A 27,180-nucleotide genomic window follows, 5' to 3' on the forward strand; every position below is an offset into this window, starting at 1 on the left:
CAAAGCCGATACCAGTCTGCAGAAGGGCACACATCCTTAAGGTCTCCCTCCATCTTATATAGTCCTCTTCAGTTTTCCCGCTCTTTTATTGCTCCGCCCACTTCCTTTGTCCCTGAGGACGGCTGAACTATTACTCCAACCAATCACCCGCTCCCCTGTCTTGCACACACACTCATGTTTAGTTTAAACATGACAAGGCCCTAAATTACACAAACCTCACCCCCTCATGCTGTAATCAATCAAGAAGATACCAAGGAGACAAAGGTCTAGCCCAAACTCTATTCAACCCTGGTGCTGCTCCCTTCACTGTGTTTGAAGAGAGAGACAAAAACAAACGGCCCAATTCAGTTAGCCACAAAGAATGTTAACTATATGTTCATGATTAACTCAATTTTATCTGATAATCCATTAAAAATACACATCAGGTGTGACAGATTGTGCAATATAGACAGTATAGTACATTTTATTATCGCAGTACAGTATTTATTATACATAGTAGCTACTATACTATACTATCTATACTTTTGATCATGATTAGTTACAGGCATAGGACAATTAATTAGGTGACAGAAAAAAAAAAAATGTAAAAAACAAGTGACAAGGGTAAAAGGTGGATGGAAAATAACTAATAACATATATGTGGTGACAATGAAAACAAACACAGCAGACTGTCTTCAGTAGTTTATGGACACAAAAGGATAGAGGGGTCTTTCTGGGGTGGGTTAAGAGGTATGACAGAAGCATATTGGAGGCAGATAGATGTTGTGACACAGGAGAGGGGAGTGGACTGTCCTTCCAGGATAAGGACTCCACCAAGGTCACTCAGTCAGTCACTGCTGTGCTGCTGCTGCCCTCTGCTGGAGAGAACGTGTAACATTCAGTCACAATCACTGTGGTGACATTTCCAATAGATAGAGATCTAGAATCAGCTTCCCCTCCCCCAATCCTAACCTTAACCTTTAGTGGGATAAAAAAAAAAAATCTGACCCAAGATCAGCATCTAGGGGCAACTTCACCCTAAACCCAGGCACACTCCACACTGTCATGTTATGGATACACACTGAAAACAATGTGGTTAGCTGGTCACAACGTGATTATACAGTTTTTCATGCAGCAAAACTAAAAAGACTAAGAAAGATTTGTGTGATTAAAGAGTGACGTTTACAACACACAGCAATGTGGTGTTGTCTGTATCTTTGTTGAGAAATCAGCATCATCTGGTACAACAGACAGAGGAGACACCAACACTGACCTGTGTGGTCACCTGTAGAGCTAGTGAGCTGTAGACCACATTATCATCTGGTTCTGCTGCCTACAGAGGAGGAACAGGTAGAGAGGTGAACAGGGACAGTTCTGTTATAATGGAGAGTACAGTTTAAAACAGAGTTCTCAGTGAAATTAAAAGTGTAGACAGTTGTAATTGTGATATGTGACATAAAGGTGATATATTAGGCCTATAGGTATAATGGTGACATAACCATGACTATATTAACACTGAGGAAACAATCACCTACTGTTGTTTCTGATAACATAATACTAGCTGTGGCTAATCAACAGAGCAGCTTTACCTTGGCCTGTACTTTTAGTTGGGCCTTGTGCTGGAGGATGACAGTGCTGTATGTGACATCATCATCATCTTCAGGAAATGGGGCCTGCTGATAGAGAGAGACCCAGATAACAAAAATGTGTTGTTGTATGTTATAGTGTACATTTATCTATTGCTTGTTCCAAGAAAGATAATGAAACTGTAAATACAATTGTTTTCTAAAACAGATGCAAATTTGCCAAGGCTATGACGTTTTATGAGTAGCATCCATAATGTTGTCTAAGACCAACGATGCATGTCGCCATATGTTGACCTTCTGTTCTGTCCTGAACTGATCAGGCATCACAGTGCTGTACATCACGTCATGGTGGCTCTCTGGCTTTGGACCCTGAGAAATGGACAGGACAGAAGGTAAACATATGGCGACATGCATAGGAATACAGAGTATAGGAACTTCAGATACTCAGCTCAACACTGCAGGGATTGAAAATCACAGTCTACTTGAATCACAGTCTACTTGAATCACAGTCTACTTGAACAGAGCAATACTCAATCATGAGGCATCAAAGCCAAAGGAACTGAATAATATTAAGAAATGCTATAGATGGAAGGAAAGTAGTGTGGAAACCTACCAAAAAACAATTAGGCAACAACAAATTCAATCCATTCTAGACAACTTCCTGGACAAAACGTTCCACTGTAATAGTGTAAACTTGGCAGTAGAAAACCTAAACAGTATATTTGACCTCTCAGCATCCCTATCAAATTAAAAATCTCTAACAGAAAACCAAAGAAAAGTAACAACAGTGATAAATGGTTTGATGAAGAATGCAAAAACATAAGAAAGAAATTGAGAAACCTATCCAACCAAAAACATAGAGACCCAGAAAACCTTAGCCTACGCCTTCACTATGGTAAATCACTAAAACAATACAGAAATACACTATGGAAAAATAAGGAACAGCATGTCAGAAATCAGCTCAATGTAATTGAAGAATCCATAGACTCTAACCACTTCTGGGAAAATTGGAGAACACTAAACAAACAACAACACGAAGAGCTATCTATCCAAAACAGAGATGTGTGGGTAAACCACTTCTCCAATCTTTTTGGCCCTATAACAGAGAACAAACAGCAAAAAAATATACATTATCAAATGCAAATCTTAGAATCAACTATTAAAGAATACCAGAACCCACTGGATTCTCCAATTACATTGAATGAACTACAGGACAAAATACAAACCCTCCAACCCAAAAAGGCCTGTGGTGTTGATGGTATCCTCAATGAAATGATAAAATATACAGACCACAAATTTCAATTAGCTATACTTAAACTCTTTAACATCATCCTTAGTTCTGGCATCTTCCCCAATATTTGGAACCAAGGACTGATCACCCCAATCCACAAAAGTGGAGACAAATTTGACCCCAATAACTACCGTGGGATATGTGTCAACAGCATCCTTGGGAAAATCCTCTGCATAATCATTAACAGCAGACTAGTTCATTTCATCAGTGAAAACAATGTACTGAGCAAATGTCAAATTGGCTTTTTACCAAATGACCGTACGACAGACCACATATTCATCCTGCACACCCTAATTGACAAACAAACAAACCAAAACAAAGGCAAAGTCTTCTCATGCTTTGTTGATTTCAAAAAAGCTTTTGACTCAATTTGGCATGAGGGTCTGCTATACAAATTGATGGAAAGTGGGGTTGGGGGAAAAACATACGACATTATAAAATCCATGTACACAAACAACAAGTGTGCGGTTAAAATTGGCAGAAAACACACACATTTATTTCCACAGGGCTGTGGGGTGAGACAGGGATGCAGTTTAAGCCCCACCCTCTTCAACATATATATCAACGAATTGGCGAGGGCACTAGAACAGTCTGCAGCACCCAGCCTCACCCTACTAGAATCTGAAGTCAAATGTCTACTGTTTGCTGATGATCTGGTGCATCTGTCGCCAACCAAGGAGGGCCTACAGCAGCACCTAGATCTTCTGCACAGATTCTGTCAGACCTGGGCCCTGACAGTAAATCTCAGTAAGACAAAAATAATGGTGTTCCAAAAAAGGTCCAGTTGCCAGGACCACAAATACAAATTCCATCTAGACACCGTTGCCCTAGAGCACACAGAAAACTATACATACCTCGGCCTAAACATCAGCGCCACAGGTAACTTCCACAAAGCTGTGAACGATCTGAGAGACAAGGCAAGAAGGGCCTTCTATGCCATCAAAAGGAACTTACAATTTGACATACCAATTAGGATCTGGCTAAAAATACTTGAATCAGTTATAGAACCCATTGCCTTTTATGGTTAGGTCTGGGGTCCGGGGTCTGGAGTCTGGGGTCCGCTCACCAACCAAGAATTCACAAAATGGGACAAACACCAAATTGAGACTCTGCATGCAGAATTCTGCAAAAACATCCTCTGTGTACAACGTAAAACACCAAATAATGCATAGAGAGCAGAATTAGGCCAATACCCGCTAATTATCAAAATCCAGAAAAGAGCCGTTAAATTCTATAACCACTTAAAAGGAAGCGATTCCCAAAACGTCCTTAACAAAGCCATCACCTACAGAGATATGAACTTGGAGAAGGGTCCCCTAAGTGAGCTGGCCCTGGGGCTCTGTTCACAAACAGAAACAGACCCCACAGAGCCCCAGGACAACAACAATAACAACAACAACACAATTAGACCCAACCAAATCATGAGAAAACAAAAAGAGAATTACTTGACACATTGGAAAGAACAAACAAAAAAACAGAGCAAACTAGAATGCTATTTGGCCCTAAACAGAGAGTACACAGTGGCAGAATACCTGACCACTGTGACTGACCCAAACTTAAGGAAAGCTTTGACTATGTACAGAGTCAGTGAGCATAGCCTTGCTATTGAGAAAGGCCACCGTAGGCAAACCTGGCTCTCAAGAGAAGACAGGCTATGTGCACACTGCCCACAAAATGAGGTGGAAATTGAGCTGCACTTCCAAACCTCCTGCCAAATGTATGACCATATTAGAGACACATATTTCCCTCAGATTACAACGATCCACAAAGAATTTGAAAACAAACCCAATTTTGATAAACTCCCTTATCTACTGGGTGAAAAACCACAGTGTGCCATCACAGATGCAAGATTTGTGACCTGTTGCCACAAGAAAAGGGCAACCAGTGAAGAACAAACACCATTGTAAATACAACCCATATTTATGTTTATTTATTTTCCCATTTGTACTATTTGCACATTGTTACAACACTGTATATATACAAAATATGACATTTGAAATGTCTTTATTCTTTTGAAACTTCTGAGTGTAATGTTTACTGTTAATATTTACTGTTTATTTCACTTTTGTTTACTATCTACTTCACTTGCTTTGGCAATATTAAACATACGTTTCCCATGCCAATAAAGCCCTTAAATTGACAAATTGAATTGAATTGAATTGAGAGAGAGAGAGAGAGAGAGAGAGAGAGAGAGAGAGAGAGAGAGAGAGAGAGAGAGAGAGAGAGAGAGAGAGAGAGAGAGAGAGAGAGAGAGAGAGAGAGAGAGAGAGAGAGAGAGAGAGAGAGAGAGAGAGAGAGAGAGAACCTTAGCTCACATTGCAGGAATGGAGGAGAGAGAAAGAGAGAGAGAACCTTAGCTCCATGCAGAGATGGAGTGATTGGTACTAGTCCAAGATCTCCACAGACCAAAACCAGGTTTATTCAGTTTGTACCTGCTGTGCTGTTTCTCTGGTGTGGCTCACTGTGCTGTATGAAATGTCCTGCTCAGGGTCAGCAGACTGCAAAGAAATAAATAGCAAAGAGATACAGGACTTGTCTATTTACCAACTAAACCACAGTTTGTTTCCATGATAGGATGCAGTCAGAGATATATTTAGTGAACTGACAATTTCCTGTTCTCTTTCTTTTAAACATCATTTGTCAACGTCTTGAGTGCTATAAGACCTTGGGTTCAGTTAGAATATTGTACCTTTTATGTCAACTCATTGATAACCAACTGAAGAGGTAACACTACAGTCAAATGGTAGATGATCCCAAATCATGAACAGAAAAGCAGATGGTTGAAAATAATATAATATAATAAAATAAGTGTATCCTACCACTGAGTTGTTAGTTGTCTGGTCCTTGGCCTTATTGTCCTCTGGAATAAAGAGAGGGAGATGTCAATTACTTCTGAGTTTGTTATAGTACATTAATACCTCTGAATGGATTTCTTATAGACAATTCCTCCAAATACTTTCTGTCATTCAAGATCAATCACAGCCAAGCAATATACTGTTGGTCACAATGTCAATACATTTTGTATTTTTGTAAACTATTCTCCTTTTTTATATTCACATAAAATGACAACTTACTATGCTTTGTCCACATCTTCCATGTTACTAGGATACCAGCTGTCACCACCACCAACATGCCCCAAGGAATCAGTAGGACTTTCACATCTATGGACCTGATGGATTACATAGAAGAACTTGAATCAAAAACACAATTAAAATAGATCATTATAAATTGATCATTTGTGAAAAAGTAATAACTTGTTGTTTACACTGTTGTGATAAATGGAACAATTATTTAGCTATTCACATGTGTGGAAGTTTACATTATTATTATTGAGATAATTACTATACAAATAACGTTGTTTTTTTAAAGTGTGCAACTTGTCCTTGCAAATGAGTGAGAATAACACAAAAATTGCTGCTACTTCTCCAAAGAAATGTTCCAACCAAGAGGAAGTGCTAACAGTCTCTATATGCATTTAGGAAGGGAGTTTGGTTAGCTTTAACTGTTGTAGTGTATGATGGAATTGTAATGTTTCTTTGTGTTCATATTATCAAACAATTGCCATAATATGTGGGATAATACAGCTGAATGAGTGATAATAACCTCTGGTGGACTTCCTCCATGTTCCCCTCAGCTTGGTTTGCTGTGAGGTAAAACAACAATGCCATTAATGAAATTACTGGTATACCAAATAGTCAGGTTGTATAGCAACATCACATTCATAGTCAATATTCCAATTTGTTTCAGACGATGAAACAAAGTGAATCTGCTGTCAAGGATTATGAAAACAGTAGCAGATTTTCACTGACTATCATCTATGTCAGGAAGTAAATCATGGAATAAATACATATTTTCAGGGTGATACTAATGTAAGAAAATTACATCATTTTGATGTGAAGTAACTATGGATATAAAACTATTTTTGTGACCCAAAAATGAATGTACTTACTGATAGCAGTGATGATTTGTGTTGCAGTATGTTGACTGACAATGATGTGAACAGGCATCTCTAGTTCTCCCACTTCACACCAATACCAGTCAGTGTTCTCCATCTTCAGTCCACTCATAGTCACTGTTAAGACTGTTCTGTTGTTGGCCAGACTGATATCCTTTAATGTCACTGTTCCATGTAAAGTCCCAGAATACGACACACAATCACCACCCATCCTGCGCCACTTTATATCTCCAGAGTTACTATAGTAACAGCGGACAGTGACACTCCCTCCTTCAACTCCAGTCACTTCCTGTTGGTCCACATAAAGTTCTGGAGTACCTGAACACAGAGGTACAGACACCAAAGAAAGAACTCAGCAGCAGAACTTTATTTCTAGTAAGTATTTTTACTTCCAAAATATCCTCATTAAAATCATCAATTGATAGAATCAGTATGACCTTTTTTTGCCAAGTACATTTACAAATAGTGTTACTTGGTGATATGGTGCTGCTAGTGATAGACAACATTGAGAGACAGAATACAGACAGCGGAGTTTAAACAAAGTTTACACCACAATCTACATATAGAGAACATAAAGTAGTCATATACCTACATTCTTCAGGTCAACTTGAACAATAATGGTGATACCAGTTACCAGACAAGGAACCAGTTACCAGGAAATTAAATGAGAACACCAGTCATTTAGTTTGTGGAAGCAGGCTATTTCTGATTGTCTCATCATTACTGAGAACTACCTATTCTACTTTACTTAATTGTAGGAGTTGCAGGGATCTTACCTGGAGTGACAGACAGGTAGAACCGTTGTATCATGATATCTGGTCCTCCATTGATCTCAACAACACACCTGTAAGTCTTAGAGTCCTCTGGCTCCAGATCAGTCATGGTCACAGTGAAGACTCTCTGGTTGATGTCATCAGAGATTGAGGCATTACCACTGCTCTTAGGATGGTCACTGCGTACTAGAGAGGAGCAACGAATCCAATCATACCCTTTTCACCAGTATTTCACATGATTTATGTAATACTGATCATAGTGACATGGGATGGTGATGGAGCCTCCTGTCTGCACAGACACATGCCTCACTGTGGACACATCAACACAAAAGACATTTAGGTTGGAATTCAACAAAATCTGCACTGCAGAAAAAAAATAGCTTGTTAATGATTGAGATGTATTACACCGTGTTTACAGTGAATTGACCCACTGGACTTCAGCCCTTTATAGAAACATGTTACACATACCTGCTGATACTCTGTAGAGGATGAGGAAGAGGAGGAGGAGGAGGAGTGAGAGATGAAGAGCCATGTGAAGGTTTCAGTCTGCCTGGTATATTATATGGTACCTGAGCACAAATGTGTGTCAAGGACCAAGGTACCAGCCAGAATGACTCTACTTCCTAATGTTAATAGACTTCACTGTCTGTAACTCTCTTCCTGCTTCTGTTTGTGTGTACATGCCCCCCTCAGTGGCAGATAGCAACTATTGCATCATATGGACTAGTTTAACCCCAAAATCATAGTCACTAAAATATATTTCAGCTTTCTCTAAGGGTTTTGGAACCAAGAGTCACTACTATCCTGTTACACTCTACTGAAACATAGGCTACTAATGATTACAAATATTCAATAATTGGGCGACATACACCACATTGGCAAATTCAATATTTCAGTATATAAGAAACGATATGATAAATGTTCTCAATGTGCTAGACATTGATAGATTAGAGGGGTCTTGTCCTACAGAGATGTAGTGATGGGGACTAGAACAAGACCTCCACAAACTCTAACTTTAAACCAGGTCACGGTTCAGGGTCCTCTGGACAACAATCCAGTCTGATGTGGTTTTACGTTCAACAAGAACGCTCTCTGTCTCTCTCCCACTTATTTTAAAGATTTTTGTAGTAATTTTACCCGACCGTAGGTCGAATCATGCATCCTCTGAAACATGACCCGCCATGCCGCGCTGCTTCTTAACACCTGCTTGCTTAATCCGGAAGCCAGCCGCACCAATGTGTCGGAGGAAACACCGTTCAACTGACGACTGCTGTCCCACCACAAGGAGTCGCTAGAGCACGATGTGCCAAGGAAAGCCCCTGGGCCAAACCCTGCCCTAACCCAGACGATGCTGGGGCAATTGTGCACCGCCCTATGGGACTCCCGCTCTTGGCTGGCTGTGACAAAGCCTGGGATAAAACCCCAGGCAGTAGTGACACCTCAACACTGCAGTGCAGTGCCTTTGACTGCTGCGCCAATTGGGAGGCCCCTTTATCCCTCTTCTATACAGGAAATGAACCCTTTGTCATGTACAGCTCATAACCACAGATGTCCTCCAAGCCAAAGTGTTAAAGTTAATTCAGGAAGCTGCATTACCAGAATGCTGCAAGTTTCAGCTAAACTCATTCCACAACGTCATGTTAACTACTGAGCAATGCATCCAACACAGCAAACTACTTCACACTCAAACTCACACACATTGTTTTTTGCTTTGGTACAATTTTCATACATATGTGGTAACGTTTCACAACTCTTAGTACAAAACTCAAAACAGATCATCAAAAAGGTTGTTTTTTCTAAACTTTAAGCACATTTTCAATTGACTAAGTACAACACACAAAAGCACATTAAAGCATTAGACCTATCACTAAAAGCTTCAGTCATGCAATACTTAAATCTGAACTGGTTCTCTAGCAAATCAGTAAGATTGTCTCAACCAATGTTCAAGAATGGCCTTTTTCCCTTTATTCAGATTACAACCACTCACTTTCAGTTATTTGAAAAGGAAATAATCTCCCAGATATCACTATTTCTAAAACAAGCCATAGAAAGTTGGTTGCAATTTCAATTTAATCCACCAGAAACGAAATAACAAATAATGCAACAAATATTGTGGTTAAACTCAAATATACTAATTGACAAAAACACCTTTTTTTTTTGATAAAATGTTTAAAAAAGGTAGAATCTTTGTAAATGATATCATCGGTAGGACTGGTGGAGTTATGTCGCACATGCAGCTAACAAAGACATATGCAAATGTCTGCTCTACCCAAAATTACAACCAAATAATTGCAGCCTTACCGCAAAAATGGAAGAGGAGAGTGGAAGGAGGAGAAAGTAAGGAACTTGTCTGTCGGCCTTGCATTAAAGAACATAATTGGTTAAGGAAAACTGTGATAAATATAAAGGTATATCAGTTTCATTTAAGGACCAAAGGATTGACAGCCGTCCCATATAGATTGCAAAATAGTTGGGAAGAGAGTTTTGACATACCGATCCCATGGCATAGTGTTTATGAACTGACACGCAAAACGACACCGGTTTCAAAACTTTGAATCTTTCAATTTAAATTATTATATAAAATTCTTGCTACCAATAGAATGTTATTTATATGGGGGATACAATCTTCCCAGCTCTGCAGATTTTGCTGCAAAGAGAAAGAATCATTAGATCATTTGTTTTGGTACTGTCCACTTGTAGCTTGATTTTTTGACACAGGTCCAGGAATGGCTAAAGGATTGCAATATTTACCTGGAGCTAACCTTGCATATAGCATTACTGGATAATCTGATAAGTCATAGTCAATCGATCAATAACATAATAATACTTTTAGCAAAAATGTTTATTTTCAATTCACAATCTGTAGAAACAATGAGAATAGAAAGGTTCAGACCTTTTGTAAGACATCACAGTACAGTTTAAATATATATGGCAAATATAAATCCTATATGGATGGTGTTAAAAGATAGATAGAAGGTGTTGAATGGAATTGAAGGATGGGACTAATAACAACTAACAACAAATAATAACAAGATAACTAATAATGTAAGCATACTGTGTCCATAATAAGTATATAGGTTGTAGGTTGGGAGCTTTTGTGAAAGAGCATAGTTAGAAAGATATGGCATATAGAAGCAAACTTGATGGACATCATGAAAATGATCGGAGAGGTTGAGAGTAGAGGAACTTCAGGAGAAAAAACAAACAAAATAGAATTATTGTACAATTGACTGTGTCCATAAAATGTAGATAGTAGGTATAAGCTGGAAGTAGAGGCCTAAGCATTGTTGTTCACAAGTTTACTCCAAGTAGGGAAAGGGTGGCGGGGTTGGAAAGTAATAAAGGGGAATATATATATATTTTTAAAGGATATGTATGTGTATGTATGTATGCATGTATGTATGTGTGTATGTATGTGTGTGTGTATATATGTGTATATATATATGTATATATGTATATGTATATGTATGTGTATGTGTATGTGTATGTGTATGTATATGTGTATATACAGTGGGGGAAAAAAGTATTTAGTCAGCCACCAATTGTGCAAGTTCTCCCACTTAAAAAGATGAGAGAGGCCTGTAATTTTCATCATAGGTACACGTCAACTATGACAGACAAATTGAGAAAAAAAAATCCAGAAAATCACATTGTAGGATTTTTAATGAATTTATTTGCAAATTATGGTGGAAAATAAGTATTTGGTCACCTACAAACAAGCAAGATTTCTGGCTCTCACAGACCTGTAACTTCTTCTTTAAGAGGCTCCTCTGTCCTCCACTCGTTACCTGTATTAATGGCACCTGTTTGAACTTGTTATCAGTATAAAAGACAACTGTCCACAACCTCAAACAGTCACACTACAAACTCCACTATGGCCAAGACCAAAGAGCTGTCAAAGGACACCAGAAACAAAATTGTAGACCTGCACCAGGCTGGGAAGACTGAATCTGCAATAGGTAAGGAGCTTGGTTTGAAGAAATCAACTGTGGGAGCAATTATTAGGAAATGGAAGACATACAAGACCACTGATAATCTCCCTCGATCTGCGGCTCCACGCAAGATCTCACCCAGTGGGGTCAAAATGATCACAAGAACAGTGAACAAAAATCCCAGAACCACACGGGGGGACCTAGTGAATGACCTGCAGAGAGCTGGGACCAAAGTAACAAAGCCTACCATCAGTAACACACTACGCCGCCAGGGACTCAAATCCTGCAGTGCCAGACGTGTCCCCCTGCTTAAGCCAGTACATGTCCAGGCCCGTCTGAAGTTTGCTAGAGTGCATTTGGATGATCCAGAAGAGGATTGGGAGAATGTCATATGGTCAGATGAAACCAAAATAGAACTTTTTGGTAAAAGCTCAACTCGTCGTGTTTGGAGGACAAAGAATGCTGAGTTGCATCCAAAGAACACTATACCTACTGTGAAGCATGGGGGTGGAAATATCATGCTTTGGGGCTGTTTTTCTGCAAAGGGACCAGGACCACTGATCCGTGTAAAGGAAAGAATGAATGGAGCCATGTATCGTGAGATTTTGAGTGAAAACCTCCTTCCATCAGCAAGGGCATTGAAGATGAAACGTGGCTGCATCTTTCAGCATGACAATGATCCCAAACACACCGCCCGGGCAACGAAGGAGTGGCTTCGTAAGAAGCATTTCAAGGTCCTGGAGTGGCCTAGCCAGTCTCCAGATCTCAACCCCATAGAAAATCAGTTGAAAGTCAGAGTTGAAAGTCCGTGTTGCCCAGCGACAGCCCCAAAACATCACTGCTCTAGAGGAGATCTGCATGGAGGAATGGGCCAAAATACCAGCAACAGTGTGTGAAAACCTTGTGAAGACTTACAGAAAACGTTTGACCTGTGTCATTGCCAACAAAGGGTATATAACAAAGTATTGAGAAACTTTTGTTATTGACCAAATACTTATTTTCCACCATAATTTGCTAATAAATTCATAAAAAATCCTACAATGTGATTTTCTTATTTTGTGTGTCATAGTTGACGTGTACCTATGATGAAAATTACAGGCCTCTCTCATCTTTTTAAGTGGGAGAACTTGCACAATTGGTGGCTGACTAAATACTTTTCCCCCCCACTGTATTCCACCCACACGAGTTGCTGGCTCCAGGAGGTGGGGTTGGCAGAGACGAGGCAACGAAGAGTCGTCTCCAGATCCTGATTGGCTCCCTCCGACTGGCCGTTAGATTGGGGGTGAAAACAGGAGGACAGGCTGGCCGATGCCCCAATGAGGGTGCAGAACGCCTTCCAGAACCAGAACGAAAACAGAGGACCGCGATCGGAGACCACCGGAAGTCCATGGATCCGGAAGACGTGCTGCACCATGAGCTGGGCCATTTCCTTGGCTGAGGGTGACTTGGGAAGGGGAATGAAGTGGGCGGCTTTGGAAAACCTATCCACCAACGTGAGGATAGTGGTTTTGCCATCTGATGGAGGGAGACCCTTGACGAAGTCCAGGGATATATGGGACCAGGTGCGGTGAGGAACGGGAAGAGGTTGAAGGAGGCCAGCCGGAGCTTGCCTTAGAATTTTATTCTGAGTACACACAGTGCAGGCGGTGATGAACATGGAGACGTCATGAACCAAGGTGGGCCACCAAAAAGGTAGTAGTACAAAGGTCAGGGTCCGACGGGAGCCAGGATGGCTGGCCAGTCGGGAGGGATGAGCCCATTCCAGAACTGGGGAACAGGCAGAGTCCGGGACAAAAATCTGGGTAACCGGGCCCCCTCCCCGGGGTACGGCTGGGAACACTGCGCCTCACGGACCTGGTACTCTATACCCCAGACGAATGCAGCCGCGAGACAAGAGTTAGGGTAGGGCGGTCTCAGGATCCATTGGTGTAGCAGAGGGGCTATAGAGGCGTGAAAGCTCATCCGGCTTCACATTCTTGGATCCCGGGCTGAAGGAGATGGTGAAGTTGAACCGAGTGAATAGCAGGGCCTGTCGAGATTGCCTGGAGTTGAGGCGCTTGGCGGTGTGGAGATATTCCAGGTTCTTGTGATCCATCCACACTATGAAAGGGTGTTCCTTCCTCTCTAACCAGTGCCTCCACTCCTCTAACGCCATCTTAACCGTGAAGAGTTCTCGGTTACCCGCGTCGTAATTCCTTTCAGTGGTGTTGAGACGATGGGAGAAGAAAGTGCAGGGATGCAACATTTGGTCTTGGGCCGAACGCTGGGACAGGACAGACCCCAATCTGATGTCCAAGGCGTCGACCTCCAACACGAACTGCCGGGACTGATCCGGATGGATTAGGATGGGGGCGGTTGTGAATCGGTGCTTGAGGTTTTAAGAACGCCCGGTCTGCAGCTGGAGACCACGTGATCGGGACCTTGGGAGAGGTGAGTGCTGAAAAACATGGAGGACATGTTCTTGAGCCAAGCGGGAAAAAACGAGAATGTCATTGAGGTAGACGAACACGAACTGGTTCAACTTGTCACGGAGAACATTGTTAACCAGGGTCTGGAACACTGCAGGAGCGTTGGTCAGTCTGAATGGCATAACAAGGTATTCGTAGTGCCTGCTAGCCGTGTTAAAGGATGTCTTCCACTCGTCCCCTTCCCGTATCCTTACCAGATGGTAGGCGTTCAGGAGGTCCAACTTGGAGAAGATGGTAGCCCCCTGGAGAGACTCAAAAGCCGAGGCGATGAGGTGAAGTGGGTAACGGTTTTTAACCGTGATGTCATTCAGGCCCCGGTAGTCGATACGCAGGCGCAAGGTTTTGTCCTTCTTCTCCACAAAGAAAAACCCTGTGCCGGCGGGGGAGGCAGAATGACGGATACACCCTGCAGCCAGGGAGTCCTCAATGTACGTTTCCATCGCCTTGGTCTCCGGACCCGACAGGGAATAGAGCCACCCCTGAGGCGGTGCAGTGCCCGGGAGAAGGTCAATGGCGCAGTCATAGGGCCGAAGCGGAGGAAGTGAGGTGGCACGGGCCTTGCTGAAAACCTCCCGGATGTCCTGGTATTCCATGGGAATGGCGAAAAGGTCCGAGACTTTACCCAAGCCTGCAGGAAGATGTCCCAGGGCATGCTGCGCCTACTTCAGGCATTGAGCATGGCAGAATGCGGTCCAACCATTGATTGAACCCACAGTCCAGTCCACAAGGGGATTGTGTCTTTGGAGCCATGAAAACCCCAACACAACGGGTACCTGAGGGGATTCGATAAGTAGAAACTGGATCGTCTCGCGTTGGTTGCCTGACACTCGCAGGTTGATAGGAACCATGTTGTGGGTGACTCTGCCAATAGAACGCTCATCCAGCGCTCTGACGTCCATGGGAATGGAGAGGGTTTGAGTGGGGATTCCCAACTCTGACACCAGGGTAGCGTCCATAAAACTCTTGTCGGCCCCAGACTCAATGAGTACCGGGAGAGATTTGGACCGGTCACCGCACAGCAGGATGGCATGGAGAGGGGTACGAGTAATGGGAGACTGGACATTCTCCGTAATTGCCACCAGTGTACTCATACCTCCTGATGAGCCGGGTCTTTTTACAGGACAGGTAGAAATATAATGACAGCCCTATGTGTTCATTCTGTGTAACCATTCGGCAGGAGACAATCTAGCTCTGCCAAGTTGCATAGGCGAGTCGGCAACCCTCTGTGATTTCTGAGAGAACTCGGGTGACATCGGATTCACTCGGAAGTGTAGACTTTGGAGATTTCCGGGATTCCTTGGAGGCGAGGTGGAAATTGAGGACGTGCGAGGGCAACCGGAACAGAAGATGAGGGAGTACTGGGAGAGAAAAGCTTGGCAGGTTCCAGAATCTCCAGCATAGCACTCCGGAGGTAAGCAAGGTTCTCGGGACACCGTGGTAGGCTGGGAAGAAATGCCGCTGGTGGCGGGGTTGCTGAGAGTCTGGGGGATTAAAGTAGTGGCTGCTGCCTAATAGACAATCCGCTGACTTTCTCCGGCAATGTATGGAAAGCACAGACGTGGCGTTCAGCCAAGGTCTGGAATCCTTCCATAAGGTTGTGAAGTAACTCCTCGTGTCTTGCAATGGTGGCTCAGTGGGAGGAGACGGCGTCGCAGAGCTTGTCCGAGTCTGCTGGGTAAGCCAGTTTGTACTATCAGGAATCAGGATAAGACCCATATGCAAACAGTTCAAATCATAGATGTTTATTACAAAACAGTGGGCAGGCAAACGACAGGTCAAGGGCAGGCAGAGGTCAGTAATCCAGGGCAGAGTCAATAAGGTAGAGAACGGCAGGCAGGCTCAGGGTCAGGTCAGGCAGAGGTTTGTAAACCAGGTCAGAGTCAGATAGGTCCAGGACAGCAGGCATGCTCGGAGTCAGGACAGGTAGAATAGGTCAGAACCGGGAGAACTAGAAAACAGGGACTAGAGAGAATAGAAGTATGGGAAAAACACGCTGGTAGGCTTGACGAAACAGGACAAACTGGCAACAGACAAACAGAAAACACAGGTCGAAATGCAGAGGTGATACTGGGGAAAATGGGCTACACCTGGAGGGGGATGGAGACAAGCACAAGACAGGTGAAACAGATCAGGGTGTGTTGTGGAAAATAACCACTATACTTTATTACAAATAAGGTCTTACAGAGTTTTTGTTGCATCAAGAAATGACTTTATTAAAGTTTTCAACAAAGCCGATACCAGTCTGCAGAGGGGCACACATCCTTAAGGTCTCCCTCCATCTTATATAGTCCTCTTCAGTTTTCCTGCTCTTTTATTCCTCCGCCCACTTCCTTTGTCCCTGAGGACGGCTGAACTATTACTCCAACCAATCACCCGCTCCCCTGTCTTGCACACACACTCATGTTTAGTTTAAACATGACAAGGCCCTAAATTACACAAACCTCACCCCCTCATGCTGTAATCAATCAAGAAGATACCAAGGAGACAAAGGTCTAGCCCAAACTCTATTCAACCCTGGTGCTGCTCCCTTCACTGTGTTTGAAGAGAGAGACAAAAACAAACGGCCCAATTCAGTTAGCCACAAAGAATGTTAACTATATGTTCATGATTAACTCAATTTTATCTGATAATCCATAAAAAATACACATCAGGTGTGACAGATGTCCATTGTGCAATATAGACAGTATAGTACATTTTATTATCGCAGTACAGTAGTTATTATACATAGTAGCTACTAAACTATACTATCTATACTTTTGATCATGATTAGTTACAGGCATAGGACAATTAATTAGGTGACAGAAATAAGATGATGATGTAAAAAACAAGTGACAGGGGTAAAAGGTGGGTGACACATAACTACTATAACAGATAGTGTGTGGTCCTCTGTAGCTCAGCTGGTAGAGCACGGCGCTTGTAACGCCAAGGTAGTGGGTTCGATCGCAGGGACCACCCATACACAAAACAAAAATGTATGCACGCATGACTGTAAGTCGCTTTGGATAAAAGCGTCTGCTAAATGGCATATTATTATTATTATTATAGTGTATGGGGTGACAAGAAAACTAACACAGCAGACTGTCTTCAGTAGTTTATGGACACAAAAGGATAGCGGGGTCTTTCTGGGGTGGGTTAAGAGGTATGACAGAAGCATATTGGAGGCAGATAGATGTTGTGACACAGCAGAGGGGAGTGGGCTGTCCTTCCAGGATAAGGACTCCACCAAGGTCACTCAGTCAGTCACTGCTGTGCTGCTGCTGCCCTCTGCTGGAGAGAACGTGTAACATTCAGTCACATTCATTGTGGTGACATTTCCAATAATAATAATAATATGCCATTTAGCAGACGCTTTATCCAAAGCAACTTACAGTCATGTGTGCATACATTTTTACGTATGGGTGGTCCTGGGGATCGAACCCACTACCCTGGCGTTACAAGCGCCATGCTCTACCAATTGAGCTACAGAGGACCAATAGATACAGATCTAGGATCAGCTTCCCCTCCCCCAATCCTAACATTAACCTTAAGTGGGAATTTTTTTTTAAATCTGACCCAAGATCAGCATCTAGGGGCAACTTCACCCTAAACCCAGGCACACTCCACACTGTAATGTTATGGATACACACTGAAAACAATGTGGTTAGCTGGTCACAACGTGATTATACAGTTTTTCATACAGCAAAACTAAAAAGACTAAGAAAGATTTGTGTGTTTAAAGAGTGACGTTTACTACACACAGCAATGTGGTGTTGTCTGTATCTTAGTTGAGAGATCAGCATCATCTGGTACAACAGACAGAGGAGACACCAACACTGACCTGTGTGGTCACCTGTAGAGCTAGTGAGCTGTAGACCACATTATCATCTGGTTCTGCTGCCTACAGAGGAGGAACAGGTAGAGAGGTGAACAGGGACATTTTGTCATGATAGATTGTACCATGAAATTGACATTTATATAATGGTGATACAGAGAACATGTTTACTAAACAATCAACCAATCCATACATTTATTAAAGTACCTTAATATGAAGCTGTGGCTAGAACACATCCAACTAGATGAACAACATCAGCCTACCTGTATGTGAGCTGTCTGAATAAGACAACCACGATGGGAATAATAATAATAATAGTAATAATAGTAATAGTAATAATAATAGTAATAATAGTAATAATAAGAATAGTAATAATAATAATAGTAATAATAATAATAGTAATAATAATAATAGTACAAATAATAATAATAACCACAGTGGGAATAAGTCTGTAGACTATTATGTTTTGGATGTGTTTTGTCCTTTTCTCATCGTTGAAACAACATTATATGTATAAAAATATTGTCAAATCCATTTCATTCGTTCATTCTTACCTTGGTCTGTAACTTTAGCTGGGTCTTCCTCTTTAAGACGACAGTACTGTACGTTACATCATCATTGTCAGGAAATGGGTCCTGCTGGTAGAGAGACGGACACAGACTCATACTGTATGGAAATGACTATATCAAGAATAGAAAGGTGCATGTATGATTGAAAAGACAAGATGAACGTAGCCTACCGCTGCAGTGCTTGTTGGCTGGTTCTCAGCTTTATTGTCCTCTAGAGAGGGAGAAATGAATGTCCTCTGTGTTACAGTGGACCCATACCTGATTGGCAGTTACGTTTCATGTCACTTCAACACCACCTGTCTCCTCAGAGCTAAATGAAGGTGTACTGTACGTACATTCCATAATGTGTGCACAATTCATTCTATTGTATATTCCAATACTATAATATATTGTAATGTATTTAATTAATATATTTTAAATAAATACTTACTATGCTTTGTCCACATCTTCCATGTGACTAGGATACCAGCTGTCACCACCACCAACATGCCCAGAGAGATCAGTAGGACTTTCACATCTATGGAACTGGTGGATGGCATGCTCTATAAGAACTTTTACATTGATCATTATAAATAGATCATTTGTGAAAAAGTTATAATTTGTTGTTTGCAGCTATACACGTGCGGAACTTCACCATGCAAATAAAGATATTATATTATTACTATTGAGATTATTACTATACAAATGAGGTTGACTTTAAGTGTGCAACCTTTTTTCGACAGTGTGCTGGTCTCTATCTCGTCCAGTATTGTTATGTTGACTCCTACGCACCTGGAACAGACACTTTTCAGTAGTAAGGACCTTAAAAGAGCGCAGACGGCCTCTGATCATATAAGTTTGCAATTTAACCATGCAAATGATAGACTGAGAATAACAGCAACATTGCTGCTACTTCTCACAAGGCAACCACAGAGATGTTATTCTACCCAAGAGGAAATGGTAACTCACGGGGCACACACTGGTTAAATCAACGTTGTTTGAATGTAATTTCTCAACGTATTGTGACGTGGAATCAATGTAAAAAATATATTGGGTTTGAAAAAAGTCATCAACCAGTACTGTTTTCAGCTCTTAAATACATTGACTTAACCTGACTAACAGGTTGTTACATCTATCTATTTTTAACATAATCATCAAAACTATGTATGTTGAAATTGCGTTGAAAACATCAAATGTGATTTTTCTGTCTATATTCGATTGGGTGGTTGAAATTATGTTGAATTTGAGATTTGATTAGACATATTTTATTTGACCTTGTTCCAATGTTGATAGTAAAATGGTATGTTTGAATCAACTTCATTGTTTCAATGTCATGCTATTAACCTAAAGAAAGAGGTATATTGAAATACAACGTGAAGCCACAGTCCTGAACAGTCACTCCTACTGGTATATATGGGGTAATGCACTTCAGTGAGAACCAGTCTACCATCCAGATGCCTACCTCTATGTACACTGCTTAGCTTTGGAAACAAGCTGTGTTCAATTCAGCTAAACTATCATGTCAACACATTTAGACATTGATCAGTTCCCACACTAATTTGCGTAGATTACCTAAATAATGTTAAATAGTTGAAAGTAACTCCTCTAACTTCTCTTACACAAGCTGTATGTGAAAGTAAATTCAGAGTGAGGTTGGGTTTATGTAGGCTACATTGACATCTGATTTGCCCAACAACGAACACCATCATTTCAACGTGAAGCTAGGTATGCTATCATTCGGCCTTGGTTGATTGTATCTTTGGAAGTTTAGAAACTTGAAGAAATGATATGATTACTATTGAAATTACGTTAATTTTATGTGTGCAACTCATTCAAAATGAGTGAGAATGACACCAACATTGCTGCTACTTCTCACAAGGCAACCACAGAGATGTTCTACCAAGACGAAGTGCTAACAGTCTCTATATGCATTTAGGAGGATGTTTGGTTAGCTTTAACTGTTGTAGTGTATGATGAAATTGTAACGCTTCTTTGTGTTCATATTATCAAACAATTGCCATAATATGTGGGATAATAGAGCTGAATGAGTGATAATAACCTCTGGTGGACGTCCTCCATGTTCCCATCAGCTCCTTGACTTGTGTTGTCAATCTGAACAGGCTCAGCAGTTGGAGAGGCAGAGGGTTGTTGATTGGTTGGAGCTTGGTTTGCTGTGAGATAAAATAACAATGCCATCAATGAAATTACTGGGATACCAGATAGTCAGGTTGTATAGCAACATCACATTCATAGTTAATATTACAATTTGTTCCAGATGATACCACTGGATAAAACAGAGTGAATCATGTTTGATCATAAAGTATGTGATTGATCTACTCACTTGACGTCATTGTAGTGGTTCTCTGTGTTGCAGTTTGTTGACTGACAGTGATGTGAACAGGCATCCCTAGTTCTCCCACTCTACACCAATACCAGTCAGTGTGCTCCATCTTCAGTCCACCCATAGTCACTGTTAAGACTTTTCTGATACCCATTAATGGCACAGAATACCCACTTCTACAACCACCACCCATCCTGCACCACTTCGTATCTCCAGAGTTACTAGAGTAACAACGGACAGTGACACTCCCTCCTTCTACTCCAGTCACCTCCTGTTGGTCCACATAGAGTTCTGGAATACCTGAACACAGAGGTAAAAAACAAGAATTCAGAGGAGAAAAAAGTGTTTTTACAACAGGCTCCTAACAAATTCCTTAAAGCTGCAGTCTGTGATTGGTACATCCATTGTTGGTCTTTTAAATTCATGATAATTATATATAGCCATTAATTATTGAAGAATTTAACTTGCCTCACGAGTTTAGTTCAACTGTTACCCCATCATGACCCCAAATATATTCTTGTTTTACTCAGTGGTTTGTAAATAATTTGTAAACATGGTCAGTTCTTGCACCTACGTATACAGTATATCTCTGTCTATGAATTTCAGACTGGTTATGTCAGTTTGGCACCGATGTGGATGTGATGAGGAGTCAGGCGCAGGACACAGAGGTTTAGTCCAACAAACTTTACTATAGTAAAGTGAACAATAATCAATACACGACCTCGAAAATACAGAGGCGAGAACAGTACGCAACATGCGTAAAACAAAACATGTAGAGCGCAAAACACGCAGCTCAAACGACACGCGGACAACAACACACAATATAACTAACACAAAACAGGGAACTTATAGGACACGTAATTAGGACACAAACAGACACAGGTGTACCAGACAGACCAAAGCAATCAACACACAAAACATACAACGGTGGCAGCTAGTATTCCGGGGACGGCGAACGCCGAAGCCTGCCCGAACCAGGAGGAGGAGCAGCCTCGGCCGAAACCGTGACAGTACCCCCCCCTTGACGCGCGGCTCCAGCCGTGCGCCGACCCCGGTCTCGGGGACGGCCAGGAGGACGCGGACCCGGGCGCGTGGGATGCCCACGGTGGAACTCTGTCAGGAGGGATGGGTCGAGGATGTCCCTCCTAGGCACCCAGCACCGTTCCTCCGGACCGTACCCCTCCCACTCCACGAGATACTGGAGACCACTCCTCCGGCGCCTCGAGTCCAATATAGTCCGGACCCTGTACGCCGGTGCCCCCTCGATGTCCAAAGGGGGTGGAGGGGTCTCTCCTATCTCCTCTTCTTGGAGTGGACCAGCTACCACCGGCCTGAGAAGAGACACATGGAACGAGGGGTTAATATTTCTGTACTCAATAGGCAGTTGTAATCTGTAACACACCTCGTTCAATCGTCTCAGGACTTTGAAGGGCCCCACAAACCGCCGACCCAGCTTCCGGCAGGGCAGGCGGAGGGGCAGGTTTCGAGTCGAGAGCCAGACTCGATCTCCCGGTGCGTACACCGGCCCCTCACTGCGGTGGCGATCGGCGCTCGCCTTTTGTTGACGGATGGCACGCTGCAGATGGACATGGGCAGCGTCCCACGTCTCCTCCGAGCGCCGAATCCACTCGTCCACCGCAGGGGCCTCGGTCTGGCTCTCGTGCCACGGTGCCAGGACCGGCTGATACCCTAAAATACACTGGAAAGGTGTTAATCCGGTGGAGGAGTGGCGGAGAGAGTTCTGGGCCATCTCTGCCCAGGGGATATACCTCGACCACTCCTCCGGCCGGTCCCGGCAATAGGACCTCAAAAACCTACCCACATCCTGGTTCACACGTTCAACCTGCCCATTGCTCTCTGGGTGGTACCCCGAGGTAAGGCTAACTGAGACCCCCAGGCGTTCCATGAAAGCCCCCCAGACTCTGGAGGTGAACTGGGGACCTCGGTCGGACACAATATCCTCGGGGACCCCATAGTGCCGGAACACGTGGGTAAAGAGGGCCTCGGCGGTCTGTAGGGCAGTAGGGAGACCCGGCAGTGGGAGGAGACGACAGGCCTTAGAAAACCGATCCACAACGACCAAAATGGTGGTATTACCCTGGGAAGGGGGTAGATCGGTCACAAAATCCACCGAGAGGTGGGACCATGGTCGTTGTGGAACGGGCAGAGGATGTAACTTACCCCTGGGCAAATGTCTAGGTGCCTTACACTGGGCACACACCGAGCAGGAGGAGACATAAACCCTCACATCCCTGGCTAACGTTGGCCACCAGTATTTCACGCTAAGGCAGTGCACCGTCCGACCAATACCAGGATGTCCAGAGGAGGGTGATGTATGAGCCCAAGAAATAAGCCGATCACGAACCTCGAGCGGAACGTACGTCCGCCCCACAGGACACTCGGGGGGAGTAGGGTCGGTACGCAGCGCCCGCTCGATTTCCGTATCGACCTCCCATACTACCGGAGCCACCAGACAAGACTCCGGCAGTATGGAAGTAGGCTCAATGGACCTCTCCTCTGTGTCATACTGCCGGGACAGGGCGTCTGCCTTACCGTTCTGGGACCCAGGGATGTATGTGATCTTAAAAACAAACCGGGTCAGGAACATGTTCCACCTAGCCTGACGAGGGTTCAATCTCCTAGCTGCCCGGATGTACTCCAGGTTACGGTGATCAGTCAGAATGAGGAAAGGGTGTTGAGCCCCCTCAAGCCAATGCCTCCACACCTTTAGGGCCTGGACTACAGCTAACAGCTCCCTGTCCCCAACGTCATAATTGCGCTCCGCCGAGCTGAGCTTCTTAGAGTAGAACGCACAGGGGCGGAGCTTAGGTGGCGTGCCGGACCGTTGTGACAGGACTGCCCCAATACCGGTCTCGGACGCGTCCACCTCTACTTGGAAAGGCAAAGAGGGATCCGGATGCGCCAGCACCGGGGCCGAGGTGAACAGGTTCTTCAGCTTGACAAATGCCCTGTCCGCCTCAGCTGACCACCGCAAGCGCACCGGACCCCCCTTTAGCAGGGACGTAATGGGAGCTGCAACCTGTCCAAAGCCCCGGATAAACCTCCGGTAGTAATTAGCAAAACCCAAGAACCGCTGCACCTCTTTTACGGTGGTTGGAGTTTGCCAATTACGCACAGCCGCTACCCGATCTACCTCTATCTCCACGCCAGACGCGGACAACCGATAACCCAAAAAGGAGACGGACTCCTGGAAGAACAGGCATTTCTCTGCCTTGACATACAAGTCATGCTCCAACAGTCGTCTCAATACTCGGCGCACCTGGGCTACATGCTCGGCTCGTGTAGAAGAATACACTAGAATGTCGTCAATGTACACCACTACACCCTGCCCATGCATGTCCCGGAAAATCTTGTCAACAAAGGATTGGAAGACTGAAGGAGCATTCATTAACCCGTATGGCATGACGAGATACTCGTAATGACCCGAGGTGGTGCTAAATGCTGTTTTCCATTCATCCCCCTCCCTAATGCGCACCAAATTGTACGCGCTCCTGAGATCCAACTTTGTGAAGAACCGCGCTCCGCGTAATGACTCCGTCATCGTCGCAATCAGTGGAAGTGGGTAACTGTATTTTACTGTGATCTGATTGAGACTACGGTAATCAATACACGGGCGCAATCCCCCATCCTTCTTCTTCACAAAGAAGAAACTCGAGGAGACCGGAGAAGTAGAGGACCGTATGTATCCCTGTGCCAAGGACTCGGCTATGTAAGTCTCCATAGCCGCAGTCTCCTCTTGAGACAGGGGATACACATGACTCCTGGGAAGAGCTGCTCCGGTCTGGAGATTTATTGCACAGTCCCCCTGTCTATGAGGAGGTAGCCGTGCTGCCCTCGATTTGCTAAACGCTAGTGCTAAATCCTCATACTCGGGGGGAATGCGCAGTGCGGGCACTTGGTTCGGACTCTCTACCGAGGTCGCCCCTATGGAAACACCTAGACATCTCCCTACACACTGGGCAGACCACTCCATAAGAGCCCTCTGTTGCCACGCTATGGTAGGATCGTGGGTGCTTAACCAGGGAAGCCCCAACACCACTGGGTACGCAGGAGAGTCAATCAGATAGAACTGAATGATTTCCTCATGACCCCCCTGCGTCGTCATCGTCAGCGGTGCTGTGACATCCCTGATCAGACCCGACCCCAACGGCCGGCTGTCTAATGCGTGGACAGGGAATGGAACTTCTACCGGCCGAAGGGGAATTCCTAACCTAGCACAAAATGCCCGATCAATAAAGTTCCCAGCTGCGCCTGAATCTACTAGCGCCTTATGCTGGGAATGAGGTGCCACCTGTGGAAAACGCACAGGAATACTCATGTGACCAACAGAGAGCTCTGGGTAAGTGGGGCGCCTACTCACCTGAAATGACTCCCCAGTGCGTGACCTGTTGTCCCCTCTCTCAGAAGACCCTCCCCAGCACCTGGCCGCGGTGTGTCCTCCACGGCCACAGTTGGTGCAGGGGGTGGCCCCCCTCGGGTTCTCCCTCCTCCTCTCTCTAGCGCCAGCACCCCCGAGCTCCATAGGAATTGGCTCGGAGGTGCTGGAGGATGGAATGGACGACCCCCACTCGGGACGTCCGCGGGTGGCCAGCAGGGTGTCAAGCCGGATGGAGATGTCCACCAGCTGGTCGAAGCATAGGTTGGTGTCCCTGCAGGCCAGCTCACGACGAACGTCCTCTCGCAGGCTACACCGGTACTGGTCGATGAGGGCCCTCTCATTCCATCCTGCATCCGCAGCTAACGTCCGGAACTCCAGTGCGAACTCCTGTGCGCTCCTCTTCTCCTGTCGGAGGTAGAACAGACGCTCCCCCGCCGCCTTCCCTTCAGGTGGGTGATCGAAGACTGCCCGGAAGCGGCGGGAGAACTCAGCGTAGGTGATGGTAGCTGCGTCTATTCTCCTCCATTCGGCGTTGGCCCACTCCAACGCCTTTCCGGATAGACAGGAGATGAGGGCGGAGACGCTCTCGTATCCCGAGGGCGCTGGGTGTATAGTAGCCAGGTATAGTTCTACCTGCAGGAGGAACCCCTGACACCCGGCTGCAGAACCGTCATATGCCCTCGGGAGCGAGAGCCGAATACCACTGGGTTCCGGCGCTGAGAGAGGAGGACTGACCGGTGGTGATGGGATGGTGTATGAGGACGTGGGCACCTCTCCATTAGCCAACCGGTGCAGAGTGTTGGACACCTCGCCCAGAACGGCCTCCAGTTGCCGGATCATGGAGTCCTGCTGACTGAGCCGTTCTTCTAGCGACCAGGTTGTCGTCGCTGATCCTGCTGACTCCATAGATGGTGTGTTGTTCTGTCAGTTTGGCACCGATGTGGATGTGATGAGGAGTCAGGCGCAGGACACAGAGGTTTAGTCCAACAAACTTTACTATAGTAAAGTGAACAATAATCAATACACGACCTCGAAAATACAGAGGCGAGAACAGTACGCAACATGCGTAAAACAAAACATGTAGAGCGCAAAACACGCAGCTCAAACGACACGCGGACAACAACACACAATATAACTAACACAAAACAGGGAACTTATAGGACACGTAATTAGGACACAAACAGACACAGGTGTACCAGACAGACCAAAGCAATCAACACACGAAACATACAACGGTGGCAGCTAGTATTCCGGGGACGGCGAACGCCGAAGCCTGCCCGAACCAGGAGGAGGAGCAGCCTCGGCCGAAACCGTGACAGGTTACACATTTATCATTTCATTTGTTGTAAAACAATATTTATAATTGGGTCATTATTTTGTATTTGACATTGCAGGTTTACAGGACAATCCATAGGACATTGCTGAGCACTATTCATTCTACTTTACTAGATACAAACAGTGAAGGGATCTTACCTGGAGTGACAGATAGGTAGAACCATTGTATCCTGATATCTGGTCCTCCATTGATCTCCACAACACACCTGTAATTCTCAGAGTCCCGTGACTTCAGGTTAGTCATGGTCATAGTGAAGATTCTCTTGTTGATGTCATCAGAGATTGAGGCCTTACCACTGATCTTAGGATGGTCAGTGCGTACCACATAAGAACATCCATGCCAAAGTAATCCTTTACACCAGTATTTCACATGGTTGGTGTGATTCAGATCATAGTGACATGGGATGGTGATGGAGCCTCCTGTCTGCACAGACACATACCTCACTGTGGACACATCAACACAAAACACATTTAGGTTGGAATTCAACAGAATCTGCACTCCAGAAAAAAAATCCCATTGCTTATACACTATGAAACAGCTTGTTAATGATTGAGATTTATTACACCGTGTTTACAGTGAATTGACCCACTGGACTTCAGCCCTTTATAGAAACATGTTACACATACCTGCTGATACTCTGTAGAGGATGAGGAAGAGGAGGAGGAGGAGGAGGAGGAGGAGGGAGAGATGAAGAGCCATGTTTATTGTTTCAGTCTGCCTGGTATATTATATGGTACCTGAGTACAAATGTGTGTCAAGTA

At 44.2% G+C, this 27,180-nt stretch overlaps 1 protein-coding gene across 1 annotated transcript; it reads right to left on the reverse strand.

Annotated features, from left to right (window-relative positions):
* Window positions 1-663: 663 nt before the first annotated feature.
* LOC311122221 (polymeric immunoglobulin receptor-like) lies at window positions 664-27,180 on the reverse strand. Its single transcript, XM_084196607.1, has 11 exons — window positions 27,046-27,180; window positions 26,557-26,862; window positions 20,685-20,984; window positions 20,403-20,514; window positions 5,931-6,025; window positions 5,676-5,716; window positions 5,289-5,354; window positions 1,860-1,934; window positions 1,569-1,655; window positions 1,253-1,312; window positions 664-857 (listed from the first exon to the last, which is right to left on the reverse strand). Exons 1-11 carry the CDS (start codon window positions 27,116-27,118, stop codon window positions 831-833), a joined length of 1,242 nt encoding a protein of 413 aa, XP_084052733.1. The 5' UTR covers window positions 27,119-27,180; the 3' UTR covers window positions 664-830.

This window comes from Coregonus lavaretus (genome assembly GCF_964263955.1).
Source record: "Coregonus lavaretus genome assembly, contig: HAP1_SCAFFOLD_995, whole genome shotgun sequence".
Lineage (NCBI taxonomy): Eukaryota > Metazoa > Chordata > Actinopteri > Salmoniformes > Salmonidae > Coregonus > Coregonus lavaretus.

Bases quoted from the DNA above. Each gene is read 5' to 3' on its own strand.
- LOC311122221 (XM_084196607.1), bottom strand. From the start codon at position 27,118: ATGGCTCTTCATCTCTCCCTCCTCCTCCTCCTCCTCCTCCTCCTCTTC. The intron at 26,863-27,045 runs GTATGTGTAACA...ATGTGTCCACAG, and splicing joins CCTCTACAGAGTATCAGCAG to TGAGGTATGTGTCTGTGCAG. The intron at 5,717-5,930 runs GTAAGTTGTCAT...TCTTTATTCCAG, and splicing joins GAAGATGTGGACAAAGCATA to AGGACAATAAGGCCAAGGAC.